Source organism: Polypterus senegalus, chromosome 2, assembly GCF_016835505.1.
Source record: "Polypterus senegalus isolate Bchr_013 chromosome 2, ASM1683550v1, whole genome shotgun sequence".
NCBI classification, from domain to species: Eukaryota; Metazoa; Chordata; class Cladistia; order Polypteriformes; family Polypteridae; genus Polypterus; species Polypterus senegalus.
Window position 1 is genome coordinate 86,169,862 of NC_053155.1, and position 18,499 is coordinate 86,188,360.

General features: G+C 36.7%; 1 protein-coding gene across 3 annotated transcripts in view; it reads right to left on the reverse strand.

Annotated features, from left to right (window-relative positions):
- Nucleotides 1-18,088, reverse strand: part of atp6v1ab (ATPase H+ transporting V1 subunit Ab) — a 47,839-nt gene extending 29,751 nt beyond the window's left edge. Inside the window, exons 1-2 of one of the 3 annotated variants that reach the window (XM_039744101.1) lie at nt 17,983-18,088; nt 1,917-2,011 (exon numbers count right to left, since the gene is read on the reverse strand). In XM_039744101.1, the coding sequence (XP_039600035.1) occupies nt 1,917-1,998 (82 nt within the window). In that variant the 5' untranslated portion in view covers nt 1,999-2,011; nt 17,983-18,088. The other 2 variants (XM_039744102.1, XM_039744103.1) reach the window with 2 other exon arrangements.
- Nucleotides 18,089-18,499: the final 411 nt, after the last annotated feature.

The window sequence follows — 18,499 nt, forward strand, 5'->3', positions numbered from 1 at the left end:
GGAAGACTTGTGTTGCATATATTAAAACAAACACACTGAGGTTTCACAAATGTGCTCTGGTTAATGGATAAGTGTAAAACATTTAAAATTAAGTCAATTAGAATATTAAAAATGAATTGTCTCTGATGAAAGCATCCAATTCAATTTTTTGAATTATCTTTAAACCTTATTTTTCTCATTTAAAGAAAGAAAGAACATTTCTTCATTTTACAGTGCAAACTACCTGCACTGTTTCAACCCATTCTTGAATACATTGTATTCGGTGATAAAATGTCCATCACACGTGATAAAAGCTGTGTGGCATGTGGAAAAGCTTTAAGGAGAATAAAAGAGCCTTGCATACATATTAATGTTCTGAAAATTATAATGTCATTGAATTGAACCGAGTTAAAAGTCTATTTTTAAACAATGTAAATCTGAGAAGCATAAAAATCAAAATTTCATAAAACATTCAAGATGTAACTGTTACATTTACACATGGAAAACTCTTGTCGGTCTAGGTCTGTGGATGAGACATTGACTGTTGCACCTAAGGATTTGAATAAAAGTACATTTAAAATTTAACCAATTTGAGTTTAAAAACCATTTAGGAAAATAAAAGAAATACTACCTAAGCTCCACCAGCTCCTACATTTACCCATTCACTCCCCCAAATGCAATGTGCTTTACAGAGAAAGTAAAATTTCAACAAAGCCACTTTTTAAACGGCAGATTTGATTCTCTAAATCAAATTTGCACAACTAAATCAAATCAAATGCAACCTCTGATAGACTGCCAGTGTTTGTTTATATTTAGTACAGTACAAGTAGTGTATCCTACTCTGACAGAATTATGGAATTAAACTTTTTTAGTTTTGCACAAAGACTTTATTAGAACTTAACCAATGTCTTCAAAATGATCAAAGGACAGTGGCAAACTAGATCCAGTAGTATTATTTCAGTTATATAGTGAATACTCTACTAGAGGTCCTCTGTGAAAATTTGTGCCAAGGAGCACTTCACACAGATAATTGTTAGAATCTACAAGTAATTGCCAGTTCTTAGCTATTAGGGCACCAAGACATACAAACACATCATAAATATTAACCATGGTGAGAGAGGATTGCAGATCACTAGATGATCAATTACAATTATTAATGACAACTTTTACAACTTTTCTCTTGGAGAGATTTTGGAGAGTTCTACCTTGCACAAAGCATGTAAAAAGTTGAACCAGGCCACTTCACATGCGTGATTATTTAAACACTTTAAATGCACAAGTTACTTTAGTCTTGGTACCCCTCGCCCTCCTCTAGTCCTCTGCACCACTATGTGCCTTTCTGGTTCTTGACAGAATGATCAGTGCCTATCTACAGGTCTTGAAATTCATTGTTGAAACTGGGAGGAAAATCCCCACCCTTAAATTTAACAAAAGGGGGAATTTCAGACTCTGTTGGGTGGCTGAGTGTGAAATTTTATTTGGGGAGGTCAAAATACCAGTTTAAAAAGTACACTGATATTAATATTTCAAGCATTTTGTAAATGTCACAACATCTTATTTGTTATGTGTACAATAGTTTATACAATTTTGAGTAGATAAATTATTTGAAAGACTGTCTGATTAGTTTGTCATTTCAGCTAGGGGGAGGGAGGAGACGGGCTTTATGTGCTGTTAATTTCTAATCTACACGCTGAAACTCTGAACAATTTTCATCTTCAAATCAGATAAATGTTTAAACAGATTACATTGACATCCCTAGAATATACTGTATAATACAGCATAACACTGATACCGCTAACATATGTCCAAAAGTGATGCAATTATTATTATTGGGATATTGTGTTTTCTTCACGATTTGCATCAAGCTTAATTTGCAATAATTTAAAGTCATTTGAAATAAACATTTCAGATGGAGCTTAGCAGATACAAAAACTCACCAGGTCCAGAAACTCCATGAACATATCCAAAAGCAGTTTCCCGCTCTTCATCACGTATTTTGGGAAGCTTTGAGAACTCCATCTTTAAGTGTCACCTGCAAAAAGAATTGCATGGTTTGTACTTGATGAAATAATCACTTCACAGACTGGCAATACTTTACCACCATAATCTGTTTTCAATGTTAACAGTATAATGTGGGATAATTCATTATACCTAAAATGAAACATTACAACAAGAGGTATGCATAGGTTGTTAAAAACATTGGCAAGCACTTTGTGGTGCCAGTATTCAAATACCATAATCATTATTTGGGTATTCTATAAACTTACTGCAACTACGGATGTCATGATACCAGAATTTTCATATTTGAAGATTTACCAAACTCGATACCTTAGTACAAAGGGCAAAAACAGAAATACCCCTCAATGACTTTTTATTAAAGGACCTCCATTTATGGACATGAACAGCATTGTGTCTTTTTCAGTAATACAGTACATAAATGCTAACAGTAACAACAGCTTTAAAATATAAATCCAGAATTGGAAAATGAACATCAGTAAAAATGCCCATTACAATCAGTGAATGAATGTGAAGCCCTATCAGGGCTATGTAGGAGACTATTTAAAAGTGACTAATCTCATTTCAACTACTCTTACAAGCACATGACAATATAGGTTAAACGATTACACCTCATTTGATCAGTGACGTTATTTTTTTTCCTCAAAGCACACAAAAATCTGTTCCTAAAGTAATTCCATAACGATATAAAAGTGGCAATAATTCAATCCTGTGTTTTTTTTTTTAATAACGTTAGATTATTAGAACTGCAAGCTGAAATTCTTATGTGCAAATACAAAAGCATTTCCAGACAGGACCTCTGCTGTTTCTCTTTTGATATATGTTTATCATTGCCACAGGGAGAAATTTTTATATGTTGTTTTTACTCAGCTTTTCTCAGGTATTCTGTCATGCATGAGTGCAGTACCAGTTTTCTTGGTAGTACTGATACTGGGGGAAAAAAAAGCCGGTACTGTTACATTTTTGAAAGTTTAATACTGAATTAGTACCGAATTATAGGTTTTCAAAAAGTTTAGTGCAGAATTAATGCCGAAATATCATTTTTAATGACATCCCTAACTGCCACACAAGAAGAGGGAAAAAAAATAGAAAAGTCAGGTCTGTCAATATTTTTATATTGCAAGCATATGTGTGCAAAATATGTAAAGCCAAACTTTCAACAACAAGCCTGAAGCATTCTGTTAAGCTCTCACTTCAACAACAGAAGACTATGAGTAAACTTCAACTGGAAAATTAAATTTATTACATTTATTACAACTTTTCAAGACATTTTATGTTGCTTTATGTGTAAAACCATTGCTTTGTGTGCTTTTCAGAAAACAGCCCAGCAGCTGCTCACCTCCCCGCACTACCATTTTCAATGTCACTGCAGCCAGAGGCAGCTAACACACAGCAACAGCGCACTGCATGCGACAACAGATGTTTTATGTGAGAAAATATTACTTTAAAATTATGTGCCGTGTATAATGCGTACCCCATTTTTTAGAAAACTAGAATGAGTGAAAATTGCATGTATTATATGCAAGATTTTACTTTGGTTACAAAAATGTCTGCAGAGGACATGCTATCCTTCAACTTTGTGGAAGGAAATGTCTGCAAAACTAGTGAGTTACGCTGAGCCAGAGAATGATATCTCTTCCCAAAAAACTCATTCAAATGTATAAGGCCCATTGCTTGATTGCCACAGTTTAAATTTCAACACAGGACTGTGAGAATCACACATTATTTACAGATGCCTGCTAATCTATATAGCCAAAAATTCTACTACTCTTTCAAGACAAATAAACATCAACATACATTGTACATTTCAGTAATGTGCGTATATTAGTGAGAAGCATTTTTATTAACTTTGTGTTGTTCTATCCTCAGCTCGGCATGCAGAATAAAATAACCTTTTGCATGGTATTTATTCTGCAAGGAGAAGAGGTGTACCCCCCTTCATTTTTGCAGATATCTGTTTGTTAAACCTTATGGATATTCACTTATCAAAACAAGTCAGAATGCAAATCCCAAATTTCAAGGGACACCATGACAGGCAGACACCCTGTCCAATGCTGGTTTATTACTTGCGCACAATTATGTCAGGCTGTGTTCCAGTTACACATAACTCAAAAAAACTGATTTAAAAATGAATAGATGGATCCATGTAACAAAAGGCTGCATGGTGGTGCAGTGGTTAGCATTGTTGATACACAGATCCAACAGACTATGTTAATCTTAGATCAGTCAGTGTCTGTGTGAAATTTGTGCTCTCTACCACAGGAGCTGCAAAAGGCACAGACAACTGTAAAAAGACCCAGGAAAAATGGCACAGATTACAACTCTTAGGCTAAGTCCACACTAGCATGCATAAACCTGTAAATGCCTTTTCTATTTCAAAAGATTTCTGTTCAGAGTAGAATTTTCAGATTGACACTGGAACAAAAAAATGTCTCAGTCGTTCCTATTGGGCATGAACAGTCTGTCAGCCAAGACTTATGTTTTCTTACTAGTAAAATGAGAAGTGAATCAAAATGCTGAAAGCATGGGGAAAACAAACAGCATCTGAAGATAACACTAAACTATATCTCTTATCAGGGCACACAATGAAAATTTGCTTTTAACAGTTTAAAACAGTATAAGATAGCCAAAACCATATAAAATACAGACAAGACAAAATATTTAACTGTTTCAATGTGTAGTATATATCGGCTGACGCAAATAACACATTACTGGATCACTAGTGGGAGGAGGACAGGTTTACAAGAACAAAATGTGCATTTTTTTTTTTATCAAAAAATCAGCAAAGGGGAGTAGGAAGAAGATGGAAGTTTGGCAGAATACTGATGGTGTCCTTAGGCAGATATTTGATTAATCAAACATCACCTCTTTGAGTGAACTGTGTGGCCAGTTGTTCTCATTTGAACATTTATTATTACTACTTTATTTATAGAGCACTTTTCAAGTGATATGCACAACATGCTTTCTAACAACAGAGCAAAAAACCATTACAATATTTCATGTAAAATTAAACAACCAAAAAGAGAATAAAATTAGCAAGCCATCATAAAAAACAGATAAAGTAGATGATAAAAAGATATAAAAATAAAGTAACAAGAAAGAAATGCTTATCTAAAATATGTTTTAATAGTGTAGTTACAGAATTAGATGTTCTAATATCAAGGGGTGGGCATTCCAGAGTTCGGGGCCATAACAGAGAAGACTCTGTCCCCTTTTGTTTTTAATCTACAGCATAGAAAGCCTGTATGAGAAAAGTTCAACATATCTTTAACATATACTGGAGTCACACCATTCAGAGCTTTACAAGTTAAAAGTAGGATCTTAAACTGGATCCTGTAACTACAGTGCATCCGGAAAGTGTTCACAGTGCATCACTTTTTCCACATTTTGTTATGTCACAGCCTTATTCCAAAATGGATTAAATTCATTTTTTTCCTCAGAATTCTACACACAACACCCCATAATGACAACATGAAAAAAAGTTTACTTGAGGTTTTTGCAAATTTATTAAAAATAAAAAAACTGAGAAATCACATGTACATAAGTATTCACAGCCTTTGCTCAATACTTTGTCGATGCACCTTTGGCAGCAATTACAGCCTCAAGTCTTTTTGAATATGATGCCACAAGCTTGGCACACCTATCCTTGGCCAGTTTCGCCCATTCCTCTTTGCAGCACCTCTCAAGCTCCACCAGGTTGGATGGGAAGCGTCGGTGCACAGCCATTTTAAGATCTCTCCAGAGATGTTCAATTGGATTCAAGTCTGGGATCTGGCTGGGCCACTCAAGGACATTCACAGAGTTGTCCTGAAGCCACTCCTTTGATATCTTGGCTGTGTGATTAGGGTCGTTGTCCTGCTGAAAGATGAACCGTCGCCCCAGTCTGAAGTCAAGAGCGCTCTGGAGCAGGTTTTCATAAAGGATGTCTCTGTACATTGCTGCAGTCATCTTTCCCTTTATCCTGACTAGTCTCCCAGTTCCTGCCGCTGAAAACATCCCCACAGCATGATGCTGCCACCACCATGCTTCACTGTAGGGATGGTACTGGCCTGGTGATGAGCGGTGCCTGGTTTCCTCCAAACGTGACGCCTGGCATTCACACCAAAGAGTTCAATCTTTGTCTCATCAGACCAGAGAATTTTGTTTCTGATGGTCGGAGAGTCCTTCAGGTGCCTTTTGGCAAACTCCTGGCGGGCTGCCATGTGCCTTTTACTAAGGAGTGGCTTCCGTCTGGCCACTTTACCACAGGCCTGATTAGTGGATTGCTGCAGAGATGGTTGTCCTTCTGGAAGGTTCTCCTCTCTCCACAGAAGACCTCTGGAGCTCTGACAGAGTGACCATCGGGTTTTTGGTCACCTCCCTGACCAAGGCCCTTCTCCTCTGATCGCTCAGCTTAGATGGCCGGCCAGCTCTAGGAAGAGTCCTGGTGGTTTCGAACTTCTTCCACTTATGGATGATGGAGGCCACTATGCTCATTGGGACCTTCAAAGAAGCAGACATTTTTCTGTAACCTTCCCCAGATTTGTGCCTCGAGACAATCCTGTCTCGGAAGTCTACAGACAATTCCTTTGACTTCATGCTTGGTTTGTGCACTGACATGAACAGTCAACTGTGGGACCTTATATAGACAGGTGTGTGCCTTTCCAAATCATGTCCAATTAACTGAATTTACTACAGGTGGACTCCAATTAAGCTGTAGAAACATCTCACGGATGATAAGGGGAAACAGGATGCACCTGAGCTCAATTTTGAGCTTCATGGCAAAGGCTGTGAATACTTATGTACATGTGCTTTCTCAGGTTTTTTATTTTTAATAAATTTGCAAAAATCTCAAGTAAACTTTTTTCATGTTGTCATTATGGGGTGTTGTGTATAGAATTCTGAGGAAAAAAATGAATTTAATCCATTTTGGAATAAGGCTGTAACATAACAAAATGTGGAAAAAGTGATGCACTGTGAATACTTTCTGGATGGACTGTAACTGGCAGTAAATGTAAAGAGGCTAAAATAGGGGTGGATATGCAAACAGAATTTAGACCTGGGGCCTCAAGTTTAATGCCAAGCGTACAATTCACACTAAAACATGGTGTGCAGACAAAAACAGAAATGTGCTTACACACAAAAAATCCAGATGCATAAATCTGTCAGCTTGCATGTTCTTCCACTACATAAATACATGGACATGCCTGCCGCCCCACCCTGACTCCTCCCAGAATTACGCCTCTTTGAATATGCAAATCAATATAAATAGCCCATTAAGTTCAGCATTCTGTGAAAAGACAATGGCAAAAACACGGGGGAAAAAAAGAAGAATTTCAGTGAATACCAAGTAGAGGCAAGGAAAAATGTACTATTTGTTGATTTAAGCAGTGGTACAAACAACAAAAAGAAGTTGATCGAGTGACAGAGTGTGGAGAAACTCAGAAGATCAAGTTCAGAAAGTCGCACAGTGCCCGAAATAAGTGGTCAAATATCAAAGTCTCTCTGAAAAAGTGAGTCGTAGCCCACCGTCTAAACGTCATATGGAAGTGTATTAGTGTACAGAGAAAAGAAGAAAAAAAAAATAGGGACACAGTGGAAAAAAAGGCCGAAATGTCAACTTTAATCTTGAAATTTCCACTTTAAATCACATAATCATTAAAGCAGAACGTCATAAGCTTCATCTTAAAATCATTTATTTAACTAGTTTCTCAAATCTCATCATAACTAAAATAGCACGTTAAATGCTTTGTATTCCATGTGTCCTTCTATGTACTCTATGTGCATGAATCTCTACGTGCTTCTTAAAAGAGCTTTCTCTTATGCCGACTGGACGCAGAATACATTACATTCATAATATTACATCTCTCTGAACAATTTAAATACTAAGATGTATACTTGATATCATTTTCATGATGATAGGAATTAAAGTATGTATTAAACATGGGGGGATGGTGGCGCAATGTTAGCGACGAGCTGGTGCCCCATCCAGAGATTGTTCCTGCCTCCCACAAGGTGCTTCCTGAACCATGCACGACCCTCAATGAAATAATTTATTGCAGCAGTACTGTCTCTTTCAAACGTACTAACAAATTCCAGTCCTTCCTTTTCTTTCTCCAAGTAACCAACTGCCATACAAGCACTGTAATAAATGTAAAGCCATCTGTATGATTAGAATGCCAATTCTTCAAAACTTTTAAGAAACACTGAAATATCTTCATAATGCATGTTTAATTACTCCATCCACCTATCCATGCAGGGTTGCGCCAGTCCCAACAAGTATAAAGGGCAAGGCAGGAACAATCCCTAAACAGGGTGCCAGCTCATTGCTACCGGTGCACCACCGTGCCCAAACGTTAAATTATTAACAGTATCCATTATTTAAATGAAGCTAAAAATTGATCTGTATACTGTAATATACATACTTTACTTTCATCTTAAAAATTATATCAAGAACTCCAAGAAGATAGTGCTTGGAAATCTAAATCGACTTAGAAGCCAGTCGTCATCATATGTAAATACGTGCTTTCTTCTATTGAATTGAATTCCTTTATTTTATTGTATGGTACAATGAGATTCAATATTGAAATCCTTCATTAATTCATTTTCCTATAAAATTATAAACAGTAATAATAATAATATGAATAAAAAATGAAAAATATACAATGTGAAAGCATAAGTACAATATAAATGTACAAATAGTGCAGATAGTGAAATGGTTCATAAAGTGACTCAGGTCGTGCAATACTACAACTGTAGTGCAAGTTTACAGTGAGGTAATTGTACTTATAAGTACAAACAGCTCTACCTGGAGCACTTGATGGAATAACTGAGTGCATTTAGAGCTCTTGGGATGAAACAGTTTGTGATCCGCGAGGTCTATAAAGGAATGGCTCTGACTGTGTGCATGGCTGAGGCAGCATGTGCTAGATGTTTCATCCCGATAATCCTCTTTCCAATCAGCTGCTGCAGACCTGTGATTTCACACTCAGAAACAGTGGGTTAAAATACTCCGAGTGGTGCACTGAGAGTAACAATACTAAAGCAGATATGGTATTTGGAATAGATTGCCCATTCCGTGGACCATTATATTCTTACAGTTTGATTACAATTAGATGCATTAAACTAAGGAACATTATGTGGTTAATTTCAGTGTATTTGATGAAGATGTGTCTTGTAAACCACACAGGAACAGTAGCACTGCTTTGATGTTGGGTGCAGCCATTTTGCAAAACTGAGCCGAAAACTTGTGTACGCAATGGATTGAGCTGGTGTGAAAATGTGCATGGCTTTACGCCAAGTTTAGTTTTTATACATTGCAATGTGAGCGTGGAAATGGGTGTATGCAACATTTATACAGGAGGACCCTGGTGAGGAGTCTTGCAGCAGCATTTTCATCCTCCAATTAGCTGTGAACCACCCAATCTCACTAAGATTACACAGGCGGTGAACCAGCTGAGGGAAGGGAAGGCTGCAGGGATCTGTGGTATTCGGGGTGAACTGACTGGAAAATGGGACTTGTCATCCCTATCTGGAAAGGGAAGGGTGATCGCCTGGATTGTGGCAACTATATGGGGATAACACTGCTCTGGGTGCCATGTAAGGTCCTTGTTAGGGTCTTCCTCAATAAGATTTGTGATCACTGGCTCACCTACCAGTGACTGGAGCAGTCTGGTTTTATGTCTAAGAAGTCTACCATCGACTGCATTCTGGCACTGAGGGTTCTCATGGAGTGCAAACACAAATATCAGCAGAGTTTATTACCAGCCTTTGTCAATTTTCATAAGGCATTCAAATCAGTTGATGTTCTTGCTCCTACACTGTTCAATGCTTGCATGGACTGGGTATTGGGCAATGTTGGTGAAGAAATATTCACTGATCTTGACTTTGCCGACGATGCTGTGATCTGATTGGGGCTATCAAGAGACTGAGTGAGGAGTCTGAGTGTCTGGGCTTGCGAGTGTCCTGGATAAAAACCAAGATCTAGGCCCTTAATGATCTTTAAGGCACAGCCATCAGCAGTGTTTCTGTCTGCGGAGAGAGTGTCAACCTTGTCAAGAGGTTTACTTACCTTGGCAGTGATATTCACATCTCTAATGACTCTTTCTATGAAGTCAGTAGATGGATTGGGAGAGCATGGGGGGTCATGAGGTCGCTGGAATAGAGTGTGTGGCACTCCCAAAATCTATGCAAAAGGATGAAGGTCCAAGTCTTTAGAGTCCTGGGGCTTCCTGTTTTGCTATATGATTGCAAGACATGGATGCTATCCAGTGACCGAAGATGAAGACTAGACTTCTTCGGTACTGTGTCTCTTCGGAGAATCCTTGGGTACCGCTGGTTTGACTTTGTGTCAAATGAGCAGTTGCTCACAGAGTGCTGAATAAGGCACATTACCTGCATTGACAGGAAGCATCAATTACGGCACTACGGCCATGTGGCGCAATTCCTTGAGGGTGATCCGGCTCACAGGATCCTCATTGTTGAGGACCCAAGTGACTGTACCAGGTTAAGGGGACGCCAATGTAACATCTGGCTGCCGCAGATAGATGGTCATTTCCGGATGGTGGGACTGGACAATTGTTTACATGAATTATGTTGCTCGCTAGTCAATAATCATTTAAAACACAACTTAGATTTTCACATAGCATGAATGAAACTAAGATGCATACTGTTTTTGTCAAAAAATCAGTCTTTCCTAAAACAAATCCCAGTTTTAAACAAAAGCAATATTTTGGACCTCATACCATGACGCCAGCCAGGAGTTATGAGACAAAACTCTGCTAAAGATTTCAAAGCTTCTTCTAAAAGTCAGAACGAGGCCAGACATAATTATTCTTGATTCAGGTGCGAAGTGTTGAACAGCTTTAGCCAGTGCTGATATATCCTCTTTTTAGGATTTCATAAAAATGTCATTTACCCCAACATGAAGTACCACAGACCCGATGTTCCCAGATTTGAGAAGACTCAGAATTTGCCATGTAATACCAGAAACACAGGCTTTTGGGAAACAGCTTCTATATACTTTGCCATGTGTTTGAGCAATTTTCACATTTTTTTATCTTCAAGATCTGAATAAATAAGACGTCTGTTGTTGTCATTGTTACTAACAGAACACACTATTAATGATGATGGCAATAAGGAAACACAATCCATAGTCTGGCTGAACATTTATAGCAACAATGGGCATCTCAAGTGAACTGTACACGACAATGTGAAAATAAAAACAAAATATATATACCTGATCTTGCAGATACCAATGACATCTCAATATTAATATTTAAAGTTAGCATGTTATTACTTCACACACTATCAAAGTGGGTACTATTGTAAAAGTAACATCAAAATAAATCTTACTTGAGAGCTTATTTTGTACCCAGCATATCAAGTACTCATGTGAATATGGACCAAAGAAAATTACTCATTTAATACTAGATAAAATGCAACAAAAAAAAAAAAACTAAAACAAAAAAAAACATTATTGTACTTACAATAAATGATATCCCTTACATAGTACACGTAATACAATTTAATATATACAATATATCTATCAAGCTAGTTTAAGCATGTAAAAATCACTTTGTCCAAATATGTCATTTAAGTATTTTTTGAAAACTATCAGGCCTTCAGGTTATAGGATTCCCACAACTTGTTCCCTATATTCTATTCTGTTGTCCTATATCAAATTCAAAGCCACCAATACAAATTAACAGTTGTAACACACATCCCCAAAGGACTCCATTGATGACCACACTCAGGTGGAAATTTACACTCTTAATATGTACTCTTGTCCACAGATGATCAACTGTCTATCCAGTTTAGTAAATGAAAGCCAATGATTAATGACTTCAAAATACTCTCAATACCTCAAAGTTGAATGAAACACATTTGAAATTTTGGCCGGTGTAGCAACAAGTGCCAGTTTTCGCCCACATTTTAAGATATGCAAGCATATAAATACACCTAAATAATGATGTAACAAGCTCTAGCTACTGTAATCTTGTAAACGGATTGGGATACTTTAAAAAACAAAAATCTATGGATTGATTTTTAATTTAGTGCTTAACACACCCAAGGGTTAACGCATCTGACAGAAAATGAGAAGAAAGGGAAAATGAAAAAATCAAACCCAGCTTTCATGCTTTACATAATTTTGTGACACATGGATAAAAAAAGCATTTTATTTGTTCAAGTATGCATTCTAAATAAAACGATATATTGAAAGAACTTTGGGCAGATAATGTGGTCTTAAGTGCTTAAGGGCACAACAAAGTGCTGCCAGTTCAATTCTACCTCCCAAGTTTAAAAAATGGTAAGTAAGTAATTATGCCACATCTTTTTTGTTTTAATTTACCTTGTATTAGGGCATCAGAAAAGTGTAAAAAAATGACAATCTGAGATATAGTTACAACTTGAATATGATCATTTAGTAGTACAAGTTTGCCTTTCTGATGATAGGACATTTGAAGTTTTGCCTCATGGTTGTGTGAGGGTGAAATCAAGTGGCATTAGTAATCATTTTAACTCTTAAAAGTAACTGCAGCTGCATTTAATAAGAAATGAAAGCTGAAACCAGAGTTAAATTTGGTCAATAACAATTAATTACAATGCAAATTCCTAACTGAGGCTCTATACATTTAGGCAAACAACAGTTGAAATAACAGAATTTGGCTGTTCTTGTGGTTGCTGCTCTCACACTTTCCACACTCTAAAATATTTTAGCCTCAGATAAAGTACTCCATTTTTACATTATTAGCACTTGTTTGTATTTGTGAAGGAAAAACTTGTCAATAATTGAGAGCACAAAACTAAAATTACCAAATGTGAATAATGCATCAATTAGACTCTCAGCACAGTGCTACAATGTACATTTCAACAGATATGTGCGAACCAGTAAACGTTCATTCTCACATCCACTGCAATAAGCCAAGTATATCTACAGAGAAAACCCCATAGAAATGCTCTTTTAATTTTTCAAATTTCCTTCATATAACATTTGTTGTTAGTCTCTCTTTTCTTTCATGATCTATGCATAAAACTGACTTGTTTTGCATCTGCAATAAGGTTTCAGTATTTTGTTTGTAATTCTAAAAATGGTCCATGACAAATCAATTTGTGTAAGACTTTATTTGAAAACTCGAATTGATAGCTCTTGGCTTACTTAACCACATAAACCACAGCGGGGGAAAAAGTCATAAGAATTCTGTACAGAAAATAGCATTACACATCTAATATGTAGTATCCACAAAAATGTATATTTGAGAGAAAGATACTAGATAGTTAAAATGTTGTTTAACAGTTTAAAAGACAATCTGATGACAACTTGAGGCCAAAACAGCGCAAGAGCTGTTTCTCTCAAAACATACGAGAGATGGTTTAACAAGATGCTCACACTCTCTTGCTCTTGTCAAAAATTAAAGCAAGCAGATAAAAATGCAAGAAAAGCTCATACGAATAATCTGAGTGAATAATTTGCACAATACCTGTCCTAATGATATAGGTGTAAATCCTAGTCTGTAGAATGATGAACACTGATAGAAAAATGAATACAGCTTAACATATCGTACCAGTCGGCTGATCCGATGACTAATCTCACTCAGCATTTTGTATCATGCAATATTTCAACCACGTCCACCACCAGATGCTCCACTTCCTCCTTCTCTTTCCTAATACAATATTTTCAAGGAGAACTGCACTAAAGACAGCACACTCTAAAGTGTCTTAAGTGAAAAATAGCTGTGTTTTGGAGAGACAAAAAGTCTGAACTATCAATGCTGATTTAGTGAAGATACCTCCTTTTACCCTTGAACACTCGTAAGGCTTCTCTTGAAAACGTTTAAAAACAAACAGAATTAAATAAGTAGATGTAATCAGAATAAAGTGTTAGGGCCTGAAATCACTGAGGCAAAACTGTCCTACTTCATTTCGATTTCCTAACTAGAGCAAAAAAATACTTTCTTACTGCCATGTGTTTCCAATGTGCAAAATTTACAATTCACTTCCCTTCCTCACACCACAAACTTGAACAAATTTAGTTTCAATATGCAATGTCCTTTAATATTGGAGGCAAACTGTTAAGACCTGCTACACTGAACATTTGCAGTTCAAACTGCGCCTTTTGAAATCTCAAGAGTTACGAATAGCTCCTTCTGTAGGATATATAAAATTATCTGTAAATGATAAAGGCTTCTACCTTCCAGCCAAGCATTTATTGAGGTTGTTTATCCAGAGTAAGGTTGCTAGGATCAAAGCCTACCTCATAAAAAATGGGATTTGTCCCTTTGTGGTACTGAGTCAGCTATCAGGTACACCCATTTTAACAATAACATTTGCTATGTTATTTTACATTTCCCAATCAATAAAGTACCATGTTCTTTACACCAACAAGAAAAAAATTATCAAATTCCTAACAAAAAGGTACCCTTGGCAGAAATCAAACAGAGGTCCAATTGGGATAATGCAAAAACAATAGCCTTTTTTAGTTTCTGTAACATATATTCTTAATATTTGTTGGGTCATTTTATGATAGAAACAAAAATGTTAGCCTGTGTTCTTTGGCACTTTTGAAAAATCAATATAAAAGTACAAACAACAAAAACTACATAATGAAATTGTTTATACCCCTAATCCAATTCCTAATGAAATACTATCCGATTATGATTTTAGAATTTTAATGAGTTGGAATTTGTCCGATTATTTTGTTAGGAGCTCCACTGCACTCAGGTCTCAACCCAGGTGGTTCATCATGTGGTGGGTGCAGCAACGTGCTATCAGCAGATGCTCCCAATCTTTCTCTCAACGCCTAAATATATTGGCTTTTAAAACATAGCAGATCTGATGGACAGACATGAGTGAAAATAGCCCTCCAAAATGTAGCTAATTTATTATTATTTCTATGGTAGCCCTTTCCATTTAAAAAAAGCTGAAGGGAAAAAAGGGAAGTATTTAACAAAGGTTATTAACACAAGGACACAGATCTTTGGGGAACTTCGCATTTACACTAACATTATTCAATCAAGATAAATGTAGAAAAAGAAAAAATAAATGGTGAATTAAGCAAGAGGCCCCTGGCTGTAAAGAGGAAATAGGCTCTGTCTAAAAGAGTGACTGAAATGAATGCCTACAGCCACTGTAGTCCTCATACATCCAGATCTAGGCAAGTTTTTCTCTAAAACAGAGAAATCTGAAGACACACTACAATGATAAGACAAAATCCATCACACTAAAAAAAATGTAATTTTGAGGAAGTAGCCAGATGCTACTAAGTCAATTTATGACACAGCCGGCATTCTAGAATTGCAATACTTTGCTCTTTATATGTATCTCTTTTTGGGGGGAAAAATAAATCATATAATGACTAAGAAAGGAACCAAGCACAAAGAAACACGAATGTGTTTTTTCCAGAGTAAGTGTCATTTTATGAGTAGGATGGAAATATTATATTTGCAGGTCTCAGCTGATTATTAATAACTGTTAGTATATCTTCTGTATATTTTCAGAGCTTTTAATAAATACAGTTCTCACCAAATGGTCCGTATGATGGCTCAACAGCCTAATATTCCATTCCTCGTCTTTTCTTAACAAGGCTCACATTATGGTCAAGTGGCAAACATGTTGCATGATTAAGCAGTTTCTTCTGTGCTTAAAATGATGCCAACTAAATTGTCTTCAGGTTGGAAAAAAGGGTGTCTAGCTTGCATTCATGTGACTAGTTAATAAACAATCAAAAGGAGTGTAGGTTTGCTTTTGAAGATTTATCACAATTGTGGGCCAGTGGCTATCCGTTTGGACCATGAATCATAACACTGTTGATTCAAACCCCTCTACCACCTTTCTAACTCTCTGTAAGCCAACTAACCTGCAGATGCTCCAACAAAGAAATACATAAATAACTGACTTTTGCACTTGAGATTTACTAGGCAATTTTCATAAAAATATCAGATAAAAAATGTACAAAGTAGTCTACAATCATCATCTTCTTCTTCTTTCAGCTGCTCCTGTTGCCACAGCAGATTATCTTCTTCCATATGTTTATGTTCTCTGCGATAGTTTTACTTAAAGATCACTATGTGAGTGAATCACTTTAAGGCAATTTAAGAATAAGGAAACAACTGGTCTTCTGAATATGATTTGTAACTGTCATTAGATAAATCAACAACAAAATACATACATACAAACATACAAATGCAAGTACAATGAAACACCAGACACTTGAAGAGATTGATGTGTAAGGCAGTATTATAAAAACTATACTGACTATCACTTCCTGAATACCTTCACCTCCTCCTAAACTACAAAAACCCCCAAACATGGTATCAGTTCTTTCTGCAATGGAACTCCACCTGAACTGGCAAACTAGGTGGTACCTTAATACAACAAACTAAGAAACAGCAAAAAGCCCCGCTGAGGCGCATGTATACACACACACACGAACACCACTCCACAGGCAACAGCTAAAATAACAAGCACAGCATGCAGCATTAGTATAACTACCTATTTTCTGGAAAAATGTATTCTATTTTTGCAAAAATTCTGGAGGCATTATTTGCTCCAACCCATCTATGAAGGTCTGCCCAAATACTGCTGAGAACACTCACACACTCATCCACTTAGAGATGCAAAATAACCAAGATAGCCATATTAATAATGCGAGAAGAAATCTAAGTAATTAGAAAAAACTTACAGTTACAAAGGAAGGGTATGCAAAGTTCACAGAGACCTTGTGTGGGGGCCAAAGATAAAATAGAGGTACTGTATGAAGCATACACAAAGTTTACCTTCACCGTACTAAATAAAGATCCATTGTGACATACTGTTTTAAAAATAGTTAATAACTTTGCACATCTTATTTATATTTTGCTTTTTTCCCTTATACTATTATCTAACTATTCAACAAGCATTCTGTATGGCACATAATTTTATGTTTTCTTAATGTATACTGTAATGGATGACCTTGGTTCACAGTATTTATCTCTAATGACTGTTTATCCCCAGTCTGTTGTTGATTTTTACTTTCAGCATACTCTGTACGGTTTTCAGGATATTAAAAGTAAAAACACATAAGATTATGGAAAATCATGTTTTTCATTCTGTGCTTTAAACTATACTGGACTATCATGTTTTTCATTCTGTGCTTTAAACTATACTGGACTATCAGTGGATGAAAAAATTAACTGTTAAACGATGAACAATAAACTGGAAAATACACATTATTACATTCCTGTGCTAAACTGAAAAGAATCACACGTCTATCTTGGGCAATAAATTGCCTTTACGACGACAAATCATATGTCCGACCTCCCAATGAGCACATGACCTACAGATGATTCTGACCAGATCAGATTTCCGGGAAAACACTGAGAAAGTCAGTATTTATACTAAACCTTTACATGGAGACTGATAACAAAACATCAATCATTAAAAATGAATGACATTAAAATCACAAATCTTAATCTCACTCTTCGACCTTTACGCGACGAATGCATGCATGTCCAAGGCAGGTTCCAGTGCGACTGCACCTTTCACAATCTACTTATCTTAACCTCTGTCGGTGGGCTGAAATAACGGTCAATTGATCCTTCATATAATCAACCGCAATTCGGGTTAATAATTTGTTGTCAGTCCTTATCGCATTAGGAACACAAGGCTGCCTGTTATAGCGGGGTTCGTCTTGCTTGTCACCCCAGCGCTTCAGCTTTCAACGCCCTTCTTTATTTATCACGATTAAAAATGCCATAACGTACCCTTGCACTTCCCAGTCGTTCGAGCAATGACAGCATTAGTATTACTCGGCTCTTAACGAAATTTTACATGTACGCATATTTATTGCAACACTGACATCATCGCCACGAAAACTGCAGACTGTAATAATAATCATGTCTCCTTTAATAATAAACCAAAGCATCGTATAGCTGACTAAAGAGCATCTTAAAGAATGCTCGCCTCCCAGGCAACACCGATGAAGTCGCACTAACTTACCCAAAATACATAATGCACACCACAGCAACGTACCTGTTAAAACCAGCCAACGTCCGACTGCTGCCTACTTCACCGCCAGCCGCTGGATCACACAGTCAGCTGACTAGCAATTTTCGGGTTGATTACAGACGCTGACGAAAAGGTGGCCACAAGCGCCATTTTGGCTCAAACTTGTAATGTCAATACTAAACAAACAACTGTCAAAATGGAACCCTAATGGCGACTACGTGGGCGCAGCTTCCGCACTTCCTTTATTGCGTCACGTAAGAACTGTACGTCACAGTAGCGGCAAAGCACGCTTAATTTGGCATGATGGGATGCTGGAGGACGTTTAAATGGCCTCAATTCAACTATATGGCTTGGTTTTTAAGTGTGCTTTTAAATAATAGAAATAGTTTATATTTTAACTTATGTTATTATTTGAGAGTTTTTTTGTCTAATCGAATAATGGTAATAAATGTATTTTGAAGTGAATAATCTTAAAATATATATTGCTGAGTATTCAGTCACTGGCAATGGAATCTCCTTCATATTAGTTACACACTTCACC